The sequence below is a fragment of the Armigeres subalbatus genome, chromosome 3, assembly GCF_024139115.2.
Source record: "Armigeres subalbatus isolate Guangzhou_Male chromosome 3, GZ_Asu_2, whole genome shotgun sequence".
Taxonomy (NCBI): domain Eukaryota; kingdom Metazoa; phylum Arthropoda; class Insecta; order Diptera; family Culicidae; genus Armigeres; species Armigeres subalbatus.
This window is the reverse complement of record NC_085141.1, coordinates 18,647-38,564: the sequence shown is the minus strand read 5'-3', so window position 1 is coordinate 38,564 and position 19,918 is coordinate 18,647. Positions and strand designations below refer to the sequence as shown.

General features: G+C 45.6%; 1 protein-coding gene across 4 annotated transcripts in view; it reads left to right on the top strand.

The window, feature by feature from the left end:
- LOC134219222 (uncharacterized) overlaps positions 1 to 19,918 on the top strand; it is a 60,882-nt gene that overhangs the window by 29,599 nt on the left and 11,365 nt on the right. The window contains exon 4 of one of the 4 annotated variants that reach the window (XM_062697920.1): positions 19,569 to 19,644. The exons of the other annotated variants lie outside the window; for them this stretch is intronic. Within the exon in view, the coding sequence (XP_062553904.1) occupies positions 19,569 to 19,619 (51 nt within the window). The 3' untranslated portion in view covers positions 19,620 to 19,644. Of the gene's footprint in view, positions 1 to 19,568; positions 19,645 to 19,918 lie in introns of those variants that run through there. 4 annotated transcript variants of the gene reach the window in all.

Sequence of the window (19,918 nt, the reverse complement as noted above, 5' to 3'; positions counted from 1 at the left end):
GAACTTAAATTAATCTGAGGCAGCTGCTGGGAGAATGCATGTTTCAGATTCATATTAAAATTAAATGCAGCAGTACAATTTGAATCACTACTAATCTGATTTTATTCTTGGGTTACTTAGGATTCTTAAGATTAACTCATAATCGATAAAAAATTCAAATGTTATACATTTGCAACATGAGCAGTATGGTTAGGTTTCTCATCAGCTAAAAGAACTTTTTTCCGGTGCATGAAAACATATTTTAGTTACCAGATAAACATTGTCGCTGTCGTCGCTGTCCGGAACATCTTTTGCTGGCGAGGAAAGGGGATCTAAATGTCAAAATGGAAAAATAAATACGATTTGACAGGTAGATACCCAACATGTTTCGGACAGTAGAACAAAGGGAACCGAAGCGACAATCTTTATCTGGTAACTAAAATATCTTTTGGTGCATGATCATTGGCAGCTCGATAGTTATTATTTTTTGTCTCTTGATTTTAACGCTAAGTCAATAATGCTTCAAAAAACTATTATTCTGTCAACACACAAATGGTCCAGTTTAAAGAAAAATTTTATCCAAAATGCGACATCCACTTCCAGTTGGATCAGATCAAATGTAAAGAAAAAAGATTCCAATAGTGTTTCATAAAACACCTGTCGATGACACGTACAATGACTAGATTAATTTATCTTAGTTTCGACGCCCACATTATAGTGAGCTCAAGTTTATAAACAAAGAGTTAATGCGTCAAGATCAAATAGTAGATGAATTAAGTTCGTCAACTGAAAAGTAGTTGCTGTCCCATATCTCATAGAGGCAGTTCAATAATTATCGTATAATATAGATTTACGTTTTAATGGTTTTGGGAGGTGCATCAGCCTTTTTTAAGACTGGGTATTTTTTAAATCTTCGAACTGGCACTTTCAAGTTTAGGGTAATTGTTGCATATTGGATCCCTAGAGGAAGTGCTATATCCGCTTATATCTTTCAAATGAGTCGTGTGATACAGGCTGAAATCACAAAATGTCATAGATGAAAGTCTTATTTATGAAAAGGAAGTTTGAAATGAACATCGGATGTTTATAAATCGCTTAGATTTTTAACTATCTGAAATGAAAATATTCTTCGTTTTGGAAAGTGCAACATATTTTGGACCCCCAAATGTACACATTTTGGACACCCCCCTTTTATTCTGTTCAAAAATGAATTTTCAATTTGCACAGGTCATTTGAGCTAAAGCAAAGTCTTATCTTTCGATTGACATGCATCAATGTGAAGATTGCATCTATTTAAATTTGCAATTTCAACATGAAGTGATTGTGTTCGTTCTGAGATATTCAATGATGTATGCTTTGAAGCGTAACGCATTGTAACGCTTGCCTTCTTGAAAAAATTGATTTCCAAATATCGTTATTTTCGCACATGAAACTAGTTAAACACATTCGCAGCAATCTTATTTACATAAAGACCATGCGGGATTCAGCAGCGGCATTGAATTTAGTTCAGATATCAATAAAATGTCAACAGGAGGGTCCAAAATATGTAGGGGTCCAAATCAAGTTGGTTACCCTAATTTTTCGGTAAATTTCCGGTCCAGGCATCCCTAAATTGTCAAAATCGAATGATAATTGTGGTCATCTACAGCATCTTACGAGCGCTAACGGCCGCTTATTTTGGAATGTCTAGAAGTAGTTTGATTTAAAACGGAAAACAGTACGGGGTTTGACTTTTCTCATACTGTGTATCAAGTGTGATATCACAAAATAAAGTTTGAAATCGAAAAATTGCGAAAAAACTCCTAACCGTTTTAAATCAAATTGCTCCTAAAACTTTTGAGAAGAATTTTAAAACACTTCCCGTATGTTTCCTCGTGCATTTTTTTTTTCAAATATTATCCTTAGACTTCCTCTTCTTCATGCAACCTTTATTCGCCAATAATGATAAATTAATGAGAAAGATGATGATCGCTGCGATGACAAACGACACAAGACAAAAGTCAAATAGATTGCACCTTACCAGAACATGTAAAATGTGGCGGCTATTAAAATTAATTTATTGTTTTTTTTTCGGTGATAATTTCGGCTGATTTTGATGATAATTATATTGTGGCAGCTATTACCGCACGTAAAATGCTGGATAAATGAAGAAAACAGAACAATATAACTTAAGTTATTGAAATTAAAATTTTCACGATCGAAAATCATTTTGCGATACATAATTAAATACCCGCGCGAAATATACGGTACAATATGAACGGAGCTTTAAATTTCAAGAACAGCACTAGCGCCACACCAACAAACGGTGGCTTCAAGAACTAGTGCTTGTTTCACGGGGTTGCTTTCAAGCGCGTGCGTTGTTCGTTGATTAGTTTTCATGTTCAACACGTTCCACATTGCAAGCTTTGAAAAGCTTTGCTCGTTGCGTTAGCGTTATCGATATTGCCGTAGCGAGGATTCTAACCCATCAAGCGAACGTAATTTATATTTAAGCATGGTAGCTGCTCAATGCTCGTAGTCCCGTTTATATGGGAAAAAATGGAGAACTGCCTAAATCATTTTCATTGTCAGCTGCGAACGCATTGATCAATCTTGATGAAATTAAGGCTCTGTCTCATTTGGAGAATTAAACATAAAAGTGACAGTTCGAAAATTAAAAAATCATCCCGTTATAAGAATGGCTGGTGCTACCCAGCAATTCCAATAGGACATCGATGGAAAATGATTCGATATCTGTCAAAAGTAATCTTGCTCTGCGAGCAGGGTTATTTGATAATTATTGAAATGTCACTTTTAAGTTTAATTTCAGTTTAATTATCCAATTGAGACAGACCCTAAATAGCATGTAATTGGAAGAGTGGCTCTGCGGAATGCAACTTGTTGCGATAAAATCAGTTAAGTCGAAGTACATGAAAATCGTGTGAGTTTTTGAGGTTGGAAAAGTAACCATACAGACACACAAACATACACACACAGACATCATCTCGATTCATCAAACTGAGTCGAATGGTATAAGAAACTTTACTATCAGATGTTCCTGTAAAAAGTTCGTTTTCAGAGTGAAATGATAGCCTTTCGGTACAACTTTGTTGTACGAGAAAGGCAAAACAATGAAAATTTAAAAAATTGCTTGAAAAAAAAATTTCAGTGCAACAGTCTACTTTGATAAAAAAAAAACATGTTAAATCCATCTAAGGTACTAGTGCCTACCCGGATGAGCAGCTGTAATACCTCAAATCTAAATCCCAACATCAGGCCTGGTAGCGGGTCACTTTTCAGTGACTTGGTCACTTTTTTCGGGCAAGTCACTAAAAAGTCTCTTTTTTCGACCTCAAGTCACTTTTTCTCGCAAAAAGTCACTGTTTTCAACTATTTTGAAACTATTTACTTAAAAAAAAATTAATAAAGCTTTATGTATCCGTCGGATGATGCTTTGATCATGGCGGAAATGAAATTACGCATTTCACCAGTAGCCAACTAAATGTGTTTTATGTCACAATTTATAAATTGGTATACTGTCATGCAAGCAGGAGACCTGCCGATTCCAATTTCGTTTTAAAGCTTAAACTTTATACAGTATAGGGAAAGGTGGGAAGACTTGATTCCTTGGGAGACTCAATTCTCCACTATTTTACCGAGAGCTATATTGCCGTGAATTTCATATCTGTCCCATCTTTGCTTGGTTTAGTATTGTTATAGCGTATTTTTATTATAGATCCTCTAGACAAATGATCGTTATGTGGCGAGCTATTTTTGATTGACAACCTTATTTACTCGATTATTTACTGTTTTTAAGTGGCCACGCAAAATTTGAACAACTTCTCCTAATAATGACAAAATGCTATAATTTTTTTCACAGCACAAAGCCACCACATTTTCCAGATAATTGGATTTTGATTTGTTGCCACACTATGAGGAGACTTGATCCTTGAGAAGTTTGGCAAAAACAATGCAAGAAAATATAAATTGTTCTCAAGCAGTTTTTGAAGATGTGACAGGTGTAATAAAGTGTTTGCTCTAAAAATGAAATAATTAATATTGAGCGTCTTAGGGGAAAATGTTACAAGGTTAAAAAAATTCAAACTTCCACTATAATCACTAATGTATCATCAGATACGTATTTCGTTTTCTACTTGAAAACTTCTTCAGTGTTTTGTTATCGACTCGATTTTTGCACATAAAATTCCAATAACTTCCGTGGCACATATGACAAATTGTAAAGTTCTCTGCATCTTTCTTAAGTAGGTGTTCAGCTAATCCAATGAGCGTAGTTTTCATTCATTCTCACAAGAAGAAAATGCTCATTCACGCAGATTTTGCCTAGAAATCATTTTTCGGAAAAGAAAAACATGTCTTATAAGTAATAACCATATTTCGCTCATCTCCAGTTGCGTGAAAATTTGATCTACTCGCAAGACTACTCTTTGAGTAGTCCTGCTTTTGATTGATATTGAGTAAAATTTCCTTGGGAATAAAAGAGAGGGTAATAAAATTTTACTTAGTCACTGAGTAGATAAAAGTTAGCGTGTACGATTTTCGTTTCTCTTCTGAGTTCGTTCTAAAGCACCCCAGACGACGGAAAATGTTTGACAAACTCTTGATTATTGAAGAAAAAGATTGATGATGTGAGTGCCACTGATTTGCCGGCTAATCAGTGAAAATATTGAAGAAAAGTTTGATGAGAAAAGTATTTTCAATATATCTCTCGTCTGGGGTCTGCTAAAGAAAAAAAGAGTTCAGTGAAAGATGTTTTCCGCCAAAAATTACAAAAAAAAAATCTCATTCGACCCAAAAACGCTTGATTTCGTTTCATCGAACTTACAACTAAAACTGAAAGTCACTATTTGGTCACTTTTTCTGCATCTGAAAGTCACTGTTATCGCGGCGGAATTTGGGAGACCGTTCTAGTGATAGGGTTCGTTCTTTCACTGCACTGATTTACTAGACACGGATTTAAGTTAATCGAGATCGTTTTCTTCTTGCTAGCAGACGGCTATTGACAAGGGAGACAGATTGATTACTGCACTGTGGCAAAACGAGACCAATAGAACTAATAGTAATTCGATACAAAGGGGAATATGGTACAAGAAGTTATTTCTGTGCTTAACTCTAGTGTGGCTCCAACAGTCACTATTTGGTCCCTTTTTTCGTCAGCTTTGGTCACTAAAGTCACTATTTTGACCTGCATGGTTCGCTACCAGTCCTGCAACCTAGTCCGTCCTGAAATTACGCAATCTATCCTTGAGTCGCCACGAGTATCTTGGTCTATACCCTTTCCTCTTACTAACTGTTGATAATAAGATTTTATTTTATTTTATTTTATTTTTGTCTTTATTATCGAAACTTTCAGCCCGAGGCTGGCTCGTCTCATTGGGAAAAAGGAGTAATTACATTTTAGTTTATTATTCTGGTGCTGTGATCGGACCAGATGGGTTCCGTCGTAAATTTGTTATTCTAGAGGGGGGCCCATTTAGGTGCCGAAAAAGGAAAAAGTTGAAATATATGTTTGGTGCATGTTCCGTTGTTCGTTGTCCGTTGGGTTTGGCAGAGGGTCGTTCTGGGTTCCGTGGAAGGTGTTGTATTCCGTTTATCCAAAGGGGTTCCGTGTTCATTGCTGGGTCTTCGTTGTGTTTTGAGTGATGGGGGGTTTGTTGGTTAAATTGCGTCAAAGATGTTGCAGCCTTTCAAAAAGTTGATCAGCAGTCTTTCGCTGACAGTGTCGTTCTTTAGGGCTGTGTACGCGTTGTCGATGTTGTTCGCCCTTCTCGCCTCCTCGTATATAGGGCAAGAGTTGAGGATGTGGCTGATGGTTAGCCTGCAGCGTCATGTTGTGCATCGGCGATGGTATTCCTTCGCTCCCAAGTTATGGGTAAGGTTTGTGTGTCCCGTGCGTAGGCGGCACAACACTACTTGCTCTCGCCGCACATAGGGGTATTTCGCCATTCTAGCCGGAATAAAGTTAAATTTTCAAAATTGTCCTAGAGCAGTCTGAATATGTCTCAAACTTCTCTGAATAGTAGACGAGCCACTCCTAGTACTAGGTTTTCTATTTTAATTTAAAGTTTTACCACTACACTTCTAGAAAGTTAAAGGTTTTTCATTGAGGAAATTACCGGTTTTCTCTGTTGAATTTGATTACGTTCGGTATGTTTTATTGTGGTCAAATATTTGTCACAGTAATCCACAGATCAGTACATACCATGAGAAAGTAGACTAAATAGTATCATGTAAACGTGTTTTTGACAAGAATAAATGATTCTGAACAGAAATACAAAAGAGTAATTCGAGGTCCATTTTGAGCAAAAACTAGTTAATGTTCCTCATATTTTCAACAAGCATAAAACACTTATTCGATGATATTCGGTAATATTTCAGTATACAGAGGACGCATTTATGTCTATATTTTAGGATCCCGAAGAAAAATCTTGCGCAAATTTGCGCCATTTTGAAAGCGGATGTTTTTAGTTTGGTACTGCATTTTTGGCATTTATGACCTAAATCATACATTCAACATCCCTATGAAAAGAGGAAGAGTCATAGAGCAATTACCATGACACCATCTTTTAGCTCTATGTTTCCCCTTGCAAACACATATAGTTCAACTGATTTCGGTAGAAGCGATGACGAGAACGAATTAATTGAAATTATCAATGTTTTTCAGGGCTTTAAAGGGTATAGCACATGGGTCAAAAAGTGAAAATTAAGAAAACTGATATTTCAGCTACATTATTATCACAGTATCATAAAATAAGGTGAAATATAGCAGTTTGAGCGTTAAAATAATTTATTCCGGCTAGATTGCGAAAATACCCCTATGTGCGCCGGTTGGGGAGGTCTTCACCAGGATGCGTTGAATTTTTAACCATGCGGCAGACGTTCCACTGCCTCCTCCAGTCGTTTGCCCATGTCGAGTTGGTTTGGTGTTTGATCCATGTCTTGGCGTCGTCAGCTGGGACGCTTCGACGGAGGAAGAGGCTCGTTCTGCCGATGTGCGCTAGGGTGTCAGCGCTTTCGTTCCCCCGGTTGCCGGAGTGGCCGGGGACGCACATCAGGGTGATGCCGTCGTGCAGTATCTGTTGGGTTGCCTGGATGAAGGGGTGACGATTGGTTGCAGATGCCAAGGCCGCGTGCACGCTTGTCGAGTCGGTGACGATGAGTATCGGACCGCTACTCGGCAGGGACGCTGCCTGGAAGACAGCCGCAGCTTCCGCCGAAAATACGGAGCACATGTCCGGTAGTCGATGAGAGGTGGACGGGTAGTCGCTTGATTCGATGCCTATGCCTACTTTGCCCATGGCTTTGGAGCCGTCGGTGTACCTTACCTGGAATGACTGGTAGCGGTCTTCAATTCGCTGGCTGAAGAGGCATTGTGCCTGCTGCCTGTTGGGTGCTCTTCGTAACTGAGCCTTCAGCGTCATATCAAGTTTCGGGGGACCGGAAGCCCAGCTTCTGGGGCCGAAACGGTGGAGACCGGCGATTTTTGGCAGCTGTTGTTGGGTTTTATTGCGGAAGTCGGCGTTGGCCCTGTCGAGGAGGTGGCGGGAGTCACGGGTGGCTTTGGTTTTTTTCAGGTACCCAACAGTTTTGGAACTGAGGGTTACGGTGACCTTGTAGCGAAAGGGTATTACGCCAGCCTCGGCACAGGCGATGTCCGCAGGTGTTGACGGGAGGTGTCCCGAGACCAGCCGAACCGCCCGGTTGTACACGGGGGCTAGGGAGCGGGTGACTTCTGGTAGGTTCAACGACTTAAGCTCCAGTCCGTACAGCAGGCGGCTTGTAATGACCGCATCTGCCACACGGAGGCGCAGAGCTCGGTCGTTTCGGGTTCTCTTTCTGGAGATCAACTTGATCATGTTACCTCTTAACTTGCATGCTTCTTTCGTCCTTTTGCAGTGTTCTGCGAAGGTCAGGTGACGATCCACTGTGATCCCCAGTAATTTGACGGATGATTTGTTGGGGATGGTAGACCCGGTCAACAGGATGGGCTGCCCGGGCGGCCGATGGTTGCTTTGGCATATGTACGTTCTCACGCACTTGTTGGCTGACATTACGAAGCCGACCGAAAGGCACCATTTGCTCACCTTGCTAACGGTGGACTAGATCTTTCTTCGGAGCGACTTGGGGTGCTTGCCGACGGCGATGAGAAGGATGTCGTCTGCGTAGACGAGTATGTGCACGTCCTTTGGCAGATTGGCGAAAACTTCCTCCATTGCGACGAGAAACAGCGTTACAGCAATGACCGAGCCCTGGGGGACGCCGGTTTCCTCCTTCATGGTTTTGGATGCGTAATTTCCGAGAAGTACTCGGAAAGAACGGTCCAGCAAAAAATTCTTAACGAAATGGTTGCCGGAGACGCCCCAGAGTGCCAGCTTTTTCAGGACGCCGGGGGTTCACGCGCGGTTGTAGGCGCGCGATATGTCCAGGGACACCAGCTCGACGTGCTTACCTTGGGATCTGGCGTCTTCAAGTATTTGCCCCAGGGAGGCGAGGTAGGTCCCTGTGCCGCGTCCGGGTCTGAAGGCGTGTTACCGGTTGTCGAGCTTTCTCGTTGTTTCCAGATCCCAAGCAGCATGCGCAACATCTTTCAAATAGGTGTTTGTGATTAATTATTTTAGAGCATCTTAGGGGAAATGCTACAATTATTCTATTATAGTGGAAGTAAATGGAAGAATGATAGTCTTTTAGGTGTTTGTTCCTAATAAATTGCATTGAAAACACTGGCAATACATCGAGTCACAATCAAGCCACTTCCCAGTTTCAGAAAATTACAATGTATCATTTCCGTTTAAGAGGCGTCGCAATATTCTACCCATCTGACTTCTTGGGTGGTTTAAAATTCGATGTGTTTCATATCAGAAACAAAACAGATAAGTTGCAGAATTAATAACACTTCGGTTCATTGCTATTACGACAATGTTTCTGATATGTTGCAAAACACTTTGAGCTCAGCTGAGCAGTATTTTATTTTTGACAGTCCCCTGCATGTTCCGTATAAGGTACAATGAAGTTACAAATGACTTTGTTGTTTATGTAGTGCACTTGTAGCAGAATCTTCAAATAGAATTGTTGGTGTGATGGTTATAGTAGAAGGTTGCAGATCTCAAGGTCCATGGTTCGATTCCCGGTTGGTTTTTGTGTTTTTATTTTCATTGTAGCCGCAAGATGTTGCAAATAGGCTCCACCTCTTGCGCTTTTTGTGTCACAAAGGAGTTCCAAATACGCCGCATTGTGCATAAGTCAGACCTTTAGTAAGTCACACCACAGTTGTTGTTACTCACTGAGGAACATGAGGTGTTGCTTGGGATAGTGGGTCAGTCGCCGGTTCACCATACGTTCCATAATTTTGGAGCCGACGTTGGTGAGAGCGATGGGTGGGTAGCTGCTTGCTCCATTTGCTGGGCCATGATTTTTTGGTATCGGGACTATCAAGCTGGTTCTCCACTCTGCAGGGAAGGTGCCGTTGGTCCACTCTTGGTTGATTGCCTTCAGGAAGGCCGTCTTGCCACACGGAGGAAGGTTCCTATACATTTGGTAGCCGGTACCATCCGGGCCGGCTGATTTACCACTGTCTTTTTGGAGAGCGAAAACCAGTTCGGCCATGGTGAAAGGCCGGTTCATGTCGTGGCCGTTGTCCGGTGGAACTTGGAAGGACGCGATTTCCACTGAGGGAAGAGAGTGTTGCTTGCGGAAGTTTTCAGGGTACTCTAGGAAAGATGATTGATGGTGGAAATGGTCAGCAAGTGCGTCATCTACGACCTTCGGGTCCCGGTGGGTAACGCCGTCAATGCTCAGGGTGATTCCGTTAGCTCGTCGCTTACCTTGGAACGCGGAATGCTGTTTAGGGCCACGAGGATGGGCGAGTGATCACTACCTCTTGGGTCCCCATCAGTGGACCAGAGAAGCCGATCTATGACGCCGCTCGAGGCCATAGTGATATCGACGCGGACTCCGCGGACCCTCGGCGGAAGGTGGGAGTGCCGTCATTTAAGATTGCGAATCCGGCGTCGGCGGCGACGTCAAAGATGACATTGCCTCTGGCGTTGCTGGTGCGACTTCCCCAAGACTGGTGGTGGTTGTTGATGTCCCCGAGGATGATTGCGGGGGAGGGGAGGCTTTCGAGCGTATTTACCAGTTTGTTCTTTAGGTTCGGGAACTTGCCGCTGGGGATGTAGATCGACACGATGGTTATCGGGGTTGGCCATTCGATCCTTACAGCGACAATGGGGAAGTCGGCATCGATGAAGATTTCCGTGGCGGGGATTTCCTCGAGTACTCCTACTGCGGCAGATCGGTACAAGTTGTTTTCCACTTTGGTTAACCACTTATACCTGCTTCCCAGTGATCGGTTCATAACAGCGGGTGTGGTTCGATGGATCTCCTGTAACGCTATGGCTACCGGGTTTGAACTCGACACCAGCAGCTCCAGGTCGCACAAGCTGTTGTGGAATCCATTGATGTTCCACTGGAGTGCTAGGGTTATTTCGGGGGTTGCAGGTCCGGAACCCACAACCGGCAGAGATGGGGTAGGCGACGGAAAGAAGGTGGTGTTGGACCAGGATTGTGATGGCGGTGTGCTCCCCCCCAGAGCTCTTCCGGAGGAGGGCCCCTCGCCGTGGTTGGTTGTGGTGACAGTACTCTCGTGTGAGGGTCCGAGCAGGATAACTGCGTTGAGGCCGTATCTTTTCCGATGCAGCTCGTCGTAGAATTCGGAGGTGGTAATGTCGGCTCCCAGTGGGGGAAAGCCTTGCGCTTCGTCCGCTGTGGCGGCACTTTCTGGGGCTGCAGGTCCGGAACCCACAACCGGCAGAGATGGGGGAGGCGACGGAAAAAAGGTGGTGATGAACCAGGATTGTGGCCGATGCAGCTCGTCGTAGAGTTCGGCGGTGGTAATGTCGGCTCCCATTGGGGGAAATGGTTGCACTTCGTCCGCTGGAGCGGCACTTGGGCTTTGCGCTTGATTTTGCTTGAATCCCACGTTGTCCGTTGGGGCAGAGTGTTGCGACCCAAATATGTTGTCTGCTGTTCGCTTGCATCCCTCGGTGTCCCTCGCTGAGCTTGGTTGGTCTAGGCTGGCAGGGTCAGCGTCCGAGCGCCGGAGGTTGTCCGCCAGTTCCGGTAGGGGTGTAGCGTCCGCACTGGCGGAGCCCCGGCTACTCGGATGCTCAACTGCGGCCTGTGTGTTGCTGTGTCCTTTTTGGAGTTCGTGTTCCCGCACAAGGTTGGGCGGGTGGGTGTTTGTTGGGTTGAAATTTGTGGTTTGAGTAACGGGTACTCTCATGTAAGGCACAGTTTGCTTATCTCTGTTGCTATGGTAATGGGTGGGATAGGGATCGAAAAGGAAGTGGGAAAAGTCTTGTTGCTTTAGCAAGAGAGATCAGGGAGGCAAAACTGAGCCTGTAAGCCACTTACTTCTTTGTTTTGTTGGCCGCACCACGCTTCGTCTTGGGACATCGGAGTGGAGCGGAGTCGCTACTGTCCTCGGAATCGGCTGTTGGCCTTTCTCGTTTCGGAGTTTGTTTTGGAGTCAAGTCCATACTCTCCGTGTCTAAAAAAATGTCCATCGGGTTCTCGGTGTTGATCTCCTTGGTCTTCGGTGGCTTGCTCTGGTTTGTGTCCTTAACCATGACCTTCAACTTTTCGATAAGCTTGTCTTTCACGGAGAGGGAGTCCTGGAGGTTGGAAACTATCTCCGTTAGGGACGCCACTTTCGCCACCAGGTCCTCGATGGTGCCGCTCTTCTGGGTCATTACCAAGCGATTTCCAACGCCGGTGGGCTTGGATTTGGTGGCTGCTTGGAGTTCCGTAATCTGCTTCTTCAGTTCCTGGATTTCCTGGTCTTTCGATGAGCTGGTAATTTTAGCGAAGGATCCTGTTTGACCAGGACCGGAGAGAACTTCTACCTCGCGATGGGCTTGAGGATACGGTATTCCACGGTCAACTTTGATGCGTTGCACTTCGAGCTCTTTCACGTAGGCAGGACACTTCCTGCTAGACGTGGGGTGTTCATTGCTTCAGCAAAGCTTACAGAACTGTTGTTCTGTGCAAGGTGGGCGACTGTTTGTACCGCTGCTGTCGTCGGTTGCCATATCGGTGGTGATCGGGTGTTCTTTGGCGCAGTTACCGCATACCTGCTTCGCGCTGGGGCACCTCTTGCCCGTGTGCCTGAAATAAATTTCCCGGACGCCCTGGTCACGGAGCTCGTCCAGGAGATAATCGTCCGGGAGCTCGGTAGCGTTGTAGCACGACACCACACATTTAACAACGTTCAGGTGTGGGTGCTCGATGACGCTCACCTGTGTACCATCATGCAGCTGTTTCATGGTGAGGAGCTTGTCGTATTGTGTACGGCTTCGTATAATACCTGCAGCACGTATGATGCGCCGCGGTTTTCCTTGCTTGCTCCGTCGATGATTCCGCCAATGAACGCTTCTACGGAGCGCCGCAGGAGGAACGGGTTAGCTGGCAGTGGTTGACCCTTTGCACCTTACACTTGCAGTTGTCCGGCAGTGTTATTCGGATCCATAAACAGCGGGAGTCTTTTCCTTGTGTCCACGCCATTGAGGCGGTTAGTACAGTTCATTGTGCCTTTCTCGGGGCCCCCTCGGTCCCCTAGGCAGAAGGAGTGGCCCGTGGCCATCTCCGAGGTCCCGCGCGCGCACCGCCAACCGGCACGGGCGGGATTCGTTTCGTGAAAAAGAATTGAGAAAAACACTCGCGTTTTGTTCGGTTAGAAGTTATCTCACTACCGCCACCCAAGTCACTGTTTGGGTTCGCCGGCCTTTTGAAAAACGTTAGCCTCACTCCTATCGTTGAAGTCACTACGCCTCCAACAGAAATGTTCGTCACACTACTAGGTACCGCACAAGTTACTATGACGACCACCCTTGCGAGATGGTTCGTAACACTCCCTTCGCGCAAGTCACTAGTGAGCCGCACTAGCGACTATGCGTCTCCACCGCGCACCGATGGAGTGGTTTTCACCCTTAAGCTTAGTATGCAGTTCTCAAGGAAAATGCTCAAGGAAAATTTGATCAAATTATCAAAGTAATTCTGACTGGTACCTAAATGCAATCCAAAAAGTAGGCGAAAAAAATATTTGTGCTGTCATCAAGCAGGAAGGTAGGTAGTTGGAAATAGTCGCATCATTTTATTTTAAATCGTCTGTTGTAGGAATGTTATAGACAACAACAACGAAAGGACTACGCGTATGGTTCCTCAATCGCATCGACGTAGGTGTTCAACAGAGAAGAACAGTCAGATCGAATGGACTCATAACCACCCTCAACGCCTGTCGTTTTGTCGGGTTCTTTGTGTGACGCCAAGGATGTGGAGAATGTAAAGCATCCAAATAGATTCAAGAATGCGTTCAGAAGAGCTATTATTGTCTAGCTGGAACCATTTAACTGAAGTTAGCTTGCCTTCTTCGACTCGTGCAATAAACTTTGAATTAGTATTAGAAATTTCAGTTCCGTAAATGGAAACCACCGAGAGAGCCGGCACATGCCGCATAAAAGAAGGATAAAAGCAACACCATATATGCCGTCTTTTCACGGGAGATTCCGTCGTTTTCTGAACTTTTCAGCAGGAAATAAAAAAACTTGTATCCTTCTCCTGACTGACCTCGAACGCCAACTTCATTGATTAAAGAATGCTTTGCCCAGCTGTGCGTCCGATGAATTTGCCTCAGCAATTTTAATATTTGCTGTTGAGTTTCTCCGACCACTTCTAGCTATTTTAATACTTTCTCCTAAGTTAGTGTATTAGGTATCCCATAAACGATTCGTACACAGAAATAGGATGATTATTTCTATGCAGTGTTCACCGTGGAAGAACACCTGCTAATTCATATTGATAGCTAGTTGATGCATCCCTTATTGTCCACCTGCAAACAATTATTGTACATGCTCTTAGTAACACCAAGCGTAGATATACAAAAATACGTTTTTGGTCATCATTTGGCTTCGTGTTCCAGCCCAGCTGTTCTTTCAAGGATTCGCCCAGGAATTCTTCCGAGGGGTTCCATAAGAATTGTTTTTACAATTCAACCAGGAGCACTTTTGGAAATACTACTAGAAATTCTTCTGTAAATTTACCCAGAAAATCCTTCCCCAGCAATCCATCTGGAGATTTCCACAGGTGTTCTTCCGAAAACTCACGTAATTCCTCTGGGAACTACCACAAGCATTTTCACCAAGAAATTCCTTCGGAAATTTATTTAAGATGTTTCTCCCGGAAACCCAGATGAAATTTTCTCAGTGGTTCATCCGGAAGTTTCCCCCAGAAGTAAAACAAAACTTTCCTAGGAATTCTTCCGAAGATTTTGAGGAATTCATGCTAAAAATCTAACAATATCATTTGCATTTTTTTATAGTTCTTCCCAGAATTCCTCCGAAGGTTACTCAAGGAGTTCCTCCAGAACTTTCTTTAGAAATTCCTCCGAAAGATCCTCCGGGAATTCCTCCAAAACTTCCTCTAGGAATTCCACTGGAACTTCCTATAGGAATACCTCAGGAAGTTCTTCCAGTAATTCTTCCTGATTCTCCTCCAGTAATTCTTCCGAAAGTGCTTTTAGTAATTCTTCCGGAAGTTCCTTCAGGAAAACCTCTGGAAGTTCGTCCGAGAATAGCTCCCAAAGTTTCTCCAGGAATTTGTCCGAAAATTCATCCAGGAATTCCTCCGGGAGTTCCTCCAGGGATTCCCCCGGAAGTTCCTCCAGGAATTGCTCCGGATCTTCCTCCAGTAATTCTTCTAAAAAATCCTCCAGTAATTCTTCCGGAAGTTCCTCCAGTAATTCTTCCGGAAGTTCCTCCAGGAATACATATGAAAGTTCCTCCAGGAAATCCCCCGAAAGCTCCTCCAGGAATTCTTCCGGAAGTTGCTCCAGGAATTCCTCCAGGAATTCGTCCGGAAGTTCCTCCAGAAATTCCTCCAGGAATTCGTCCGGAAATTCCTCCAGGAATTCGTCCGGAAATTTCTCCAGGAATTCGTCCGGAAACTCCTCCAGAAATTCTTACAGAAATTCCTCCTGGAGTTCCTCCAGTAATTCTTTCGGAAGTTCCTCCAGGAGTACCTCTGGAAGTTCCTCCCGGAATTGCTCCGGAGGTTCTTCCGAAAGATCCTCCAGGAATTCCTCCGGAAGATCCTGCAGGAATTCTTCCGGAAGTTCCTCCAGGAAGTTCCTCCGGAAGTTCCTCCACGAAGATCCTCCGGAAGTTCCTCCAGGAAGTTACTCCGGAAGTACCTCCAGGGATTTTTCCAGAAGTTCCTCCAGGAATTCCTCCGGAAGTTCCTCCATGAATTTCTCCGGAAGTTCCTCTAGGAATTCCTCCGGAAGTTCCTCCAGGAATTCCTCCGGAAGTTCCTCCAGGAATTCCTCCGGAAGTTCCTCCAGGAATCCCTCCGGAAGTTCCTCCAGGAATTCCTCCGGAAGTTCCTCCAGGAATTCCTCCGGAAGTTCCTCCGGAAGTTCCTCCAGGGATTCCTCCGGAAGTTCCTCCAGGAATTCCTCCGGAAGTTCCTCCAGGAATTCCTCCGGAAGTTCCTCCAGGAATTCCTCCGGAAGTTCCTCCAGGAATTCCTCCGGAAGTTCCTCCAGGAATTCCTCCGGAAGTTCCTCCAGAAATTCCTCCAGAAGTTCCTCCGGGAATTCCTTGGGAAGTTCCTCCGAAAATTCCTTAGAAAGTTCCTCCGAGAATTCCTCCGGAAATTCCTCTGAGAATTCCTCCGGAAGATCCTCCAGGAATTCCTCCGGAAGTTCCTCCGGGAATTCTTTGGGAAGTTCCTCTAAAAATTCCTTGGAATGTTCCTCCGAAAATTCATTGGAAATTTCCTCCGGGAATTCCTCCGGAAGTTCCTCCGGGAATTCCTGGAGGAAGTTCCGCCGGGAATTCCTCAGGAAGTTCCTCCATGAATTCCTCCGGAAGTTCCTCCAGGAATTCCTCCGGAAGTTCCTCCAGGAATTCCTCCGGAAGTTCCTCCAGGAATTCCTCCGGAAGTTCCTCCAAGAATTCCTCCGGAAGTTCCTCCGGGAATTCCTCCGGGAGTTCCTCCAGAAGTTCCTCCGAGAATTCCTCCGGAATTTCCTCCGGGAATTCCTCCGGAAGTTCCTCCGGGAATTCCTCCGGAAGTTCCTCCGGGAATTCCTCCGGAAGTTCCTCCGGGAATTCTTCTGGTAGTTCCTCCGAAAATTCCTCTGGAAGTTCCTCCGGGAATTCCTCTGGAAGTTCCTCCGGTAATTTCTCCGGAAGTTCCTCCAGGAATTTCTCCGGAAGTTCCTCCGGGAATTCCCCGGAAGTTCCGGAGGAATTCCCCGGAAGTTCCGGAGGAATTCCTGGAGGAACTTCCGGAGGAATTCCTGGAGGAACTTCCGGAGGAATTCCTGGAGGAACTTCCGGAGGAATTCCTGGAGGAACTTCCGGAGGAATTCCTGGAGGAACTTCCGGAGGAATTCCTGAGGAACTTCCGGAGGAATTCCTGGAGGAACTTCCGGAGGAATTCCTGGAGGAACTTCCGGAGGAATTCCTGGAGGAACTTCCGGAGGAATTCCTGGAGGAACTTCCGGAGGAATTTCTGGAGGAACTTCCGGAGGAATTCCTGGAGGAACTTCCGGAGGAATTCCTGGAGGAACTTCCGGAGGAATTCCTGGAGGAATTCGGAATTCCTGGAGGAACTTCCGGAGGAATTCCTGGAGGAACTTCCGGAGGAATTCCTGGAGGAGCTTCCGGAGGAATTCCTGGAGGAACTTCCGGAGGAATTCCTGGAGGAACTTCCGGAGGAATTCCTGGAGGAACTTCCGGAGGAATTCCTGGAGGAACTTCCGGAGGAATTCCTGGAGGAACTTCCGGAGGAATTTCTGGAGGAACTTCCGGAGGAATTCCTGGAGGAACTTCCGGAGGAATTCCAGGAGGAACTTCCGGAGGAATTCCTGGAGGAACTTCCGAAGGAATTCCTGGAGGAACTTCCGGAGGAATACCTGGAGGAACTTCCGGAGGAATTCCTGGAGGAACTTCCGGAGGAATTCCTGGAGGAACTTCCGGAGGAATTCCTGGAGGAACTTCCGGAGGAATTCCTGGAGGAACTTCCGGAGGAATTCCTGGAGGAACTTCCGGAGGAATTCCTGGAGGAACTTCCGGAGGAATTCCTGGAGGAACTTCCGGAGAAATTCCTGGAGGAACTTCCGGAGAAATTCCTGGAGGAACTTCCGGAGGAATTCCTGGAGGAACTTCCGGAGGAATTCCTGGAGGAACTTCCGGAGGAATTTCTGGAGGAACTTCCGGAGTAATTTCTGGAGGAACTTCCGGAGGAATTCCTGGAGGAAATTCCGGAGGAATTCCTGGAGGAAATTCCGGAGGAATTCCTGGAGGAAAGTCCGGAGGAATTCCTGGAGGAACTTCGGAGGAATTCCTGGAGGAACTTCGGAGGAATTCCTGGAGGAACTTCCGGAGGAATTCCCGGAGGAACTTCCGGAGGAATTCCCGGTGGAACTTCCGGAGGAATTCTCGGAGGAACTTCCGGAGGAATTCTTGCAGGAAGTTCCGAGGAACTCTTGCAGGAACTACCTGAGGAATTCCCTGAGGAATTTCTGGAGGAACTTCCGAAGGAATTCCTCGAGGAACTCTCGGAGGAATTCCCCGAGGAACTTCCGAAGGAATTCCTGGAGGAACTTCCGGAGGAATTACTGGAGGAACTTCCGGAGGAATTCCTGGAGGAACTTCCGGAGGAATTCCTGGAGGAACTTCCGGAGGAATTCCTGGAGGAACTTCCGGAGGAATTCCTGGCGGCACTTCCGGAGGAATTCCTGGAGGAACTTCCGGAGGAATTCCTGGAGGAACTTCCGGAGGAATTCCTGGAGGAACTTCCGGAGGAATTCCTGGAGGAACTTCCGGAGGAATTCCTGGAGGAACTTCCGGAGGAATTCCTGGAGGAACTTCCGGAGGAATTCCTGGAGGAACTTCCGGAGGAATTCCTGGAGGAACTTCCGGAGGAATTCCTGGAGGAACTTCCGGAGGAATTCCTGGAGGAACTTCGGAGGAATTCCTGGAGGAACTTCGGAGGAATTCCTGGAGGAACTTCCGGAGGAATTCCTGGAGGAACTTCGGAGGAATTCCTGGAGGAACTTCCGGAGGAATTCCTGGAGGAACTTCCGGAGGAATTCCTGGAGGAACTTCGGAGGAATTCCTGGAGGAACTTCGGAGGAATTCCTGGAGGAACTTCCGGAGGAATTCCTGGAGGAACTTCCGGAGGAATTCCTGGAGGAACTTCCGGAGGAATTCCTGGAGGAACTTCCGGAGGAATTCCTGGAGGAACTTCCGGAGGAATTCCTGGAGGAACTTCTGGAGGAATTCCTGGAGGAACTTCCGGAGGAATTCCTGGAGGAACTTCCGGAGGAATTCCTGGAGGAACTTCCGGAGGAATTCCTGGAGGAACTTCCGGAGGAATTCCTGGAGGAACTTCCGGAGGAATTCCTGGAGGAACTTCCGGAGGAATTCCTGGAGGAGTTCCTGGAGGAATTCCTGGAGGAATTCCTGGAGGAATTCCTGGAGGAATTCCTGGAGGAATTCCTGGAGGAACTTCCGGAGGAATTCCTGGAGGAACTTCCGGAGGAATTCCTGGAGGAACTTCCGGAGGAATTCCTAGTGGAACTTCCGGAGGAATTCCTAGAGGAACTTCCGGAGGAATTCCTAGAGGAACTTCCGGAGGGGCTCCACCCCAGTACCCCGAATCCCAGTACCCCGAATGCCATTACCCCGAAGGCCACTACCCCGAATGGGACAGTGCCCCGAAAGTCATTACCCCGAATGGGATACTACCCCGAAATCCATTACCCCGAAAGGCAATTACCCCGAAAACATTTAGAATCTATCTACTTACTTATTGGTATTATATCCCCACACTGGGACAGAGCCGCCTTACAGCTTAGTGTTCATTAAGCACTTCCACAGTTATTAACTGCGAGGTTTCTAAGCCAAGTTACCATTTTTGCATTCTTATACCATGAGGCTAGCACGATGATACTTTTATGGGAAGTCGAGACAATTTCCAATCCGAAAATTGTCTAGACCGGCACTGGAATCGAACCCAGCCACCCTCAGCATGGTCTTGCTTAGTAGCCGCGCGTCTTACCACACGGCTAAGGAGGGCCCCTTAGAATCTATAGTATTCTATTATTATGTTTAACACCAACAGATATCTATGAATCGCAACAGTTTTTAACCAACCAGTTTAACCAACGGTTTTGATTTTTCTTCTAATTAGCTTTCCTGTCATTATGACCTGAAAAAGTACTACAGTCGGGATTCGCTGGTTGGGATCTTAATACTTGGGTCCCTTTTTAGTTGGGCCTCCGCTGGTTGGGCCATGACCCAACTAAAAATCAACCGTACGTCAAAATTCAATGTAAACACGGAAAACGGGATTGGGCGTCACTGGACATCATTTGTGATGTTCAACTCGAAATACACGTGTTCAAATGGCTGTCAGTTGGCCCAACTAAAAAACCAAATTCGTTAGTTGGGCCGAGGTCGTGGCCCAACCAGCGAATCGCGACTGTATTCTACGAAATGGAATAAGAGATCCTTTTTTTTCAACAGAACGCGTTTTCCCGGTATAAGGCAAACAGAGGAGATGATGCCTTGTTTTAATGAACGAGTTTGCCCGGCATACAGGGTAAATATGATCTTTTTTTTAATAAACGCGTTTGCCCGGTATAAGGCAGAAAGGGGAGATGATGAGTGATGACTTCTTTAAATGGACGTGTTTGCCCGGTATAAGGCAGACAGAGGAGATGATACCTTATTTAAATGGACGGGTTGCCCGGTATAAGGCACACCGAGGAAATAATGCCTTGTTTAAATGAACGCGTTTGCCTGGTATAAGACAGACAGAGGAGATGACGCCATCTTTAAATGGACAGGTTTGCCCAGTATAAGGCACACAGAGG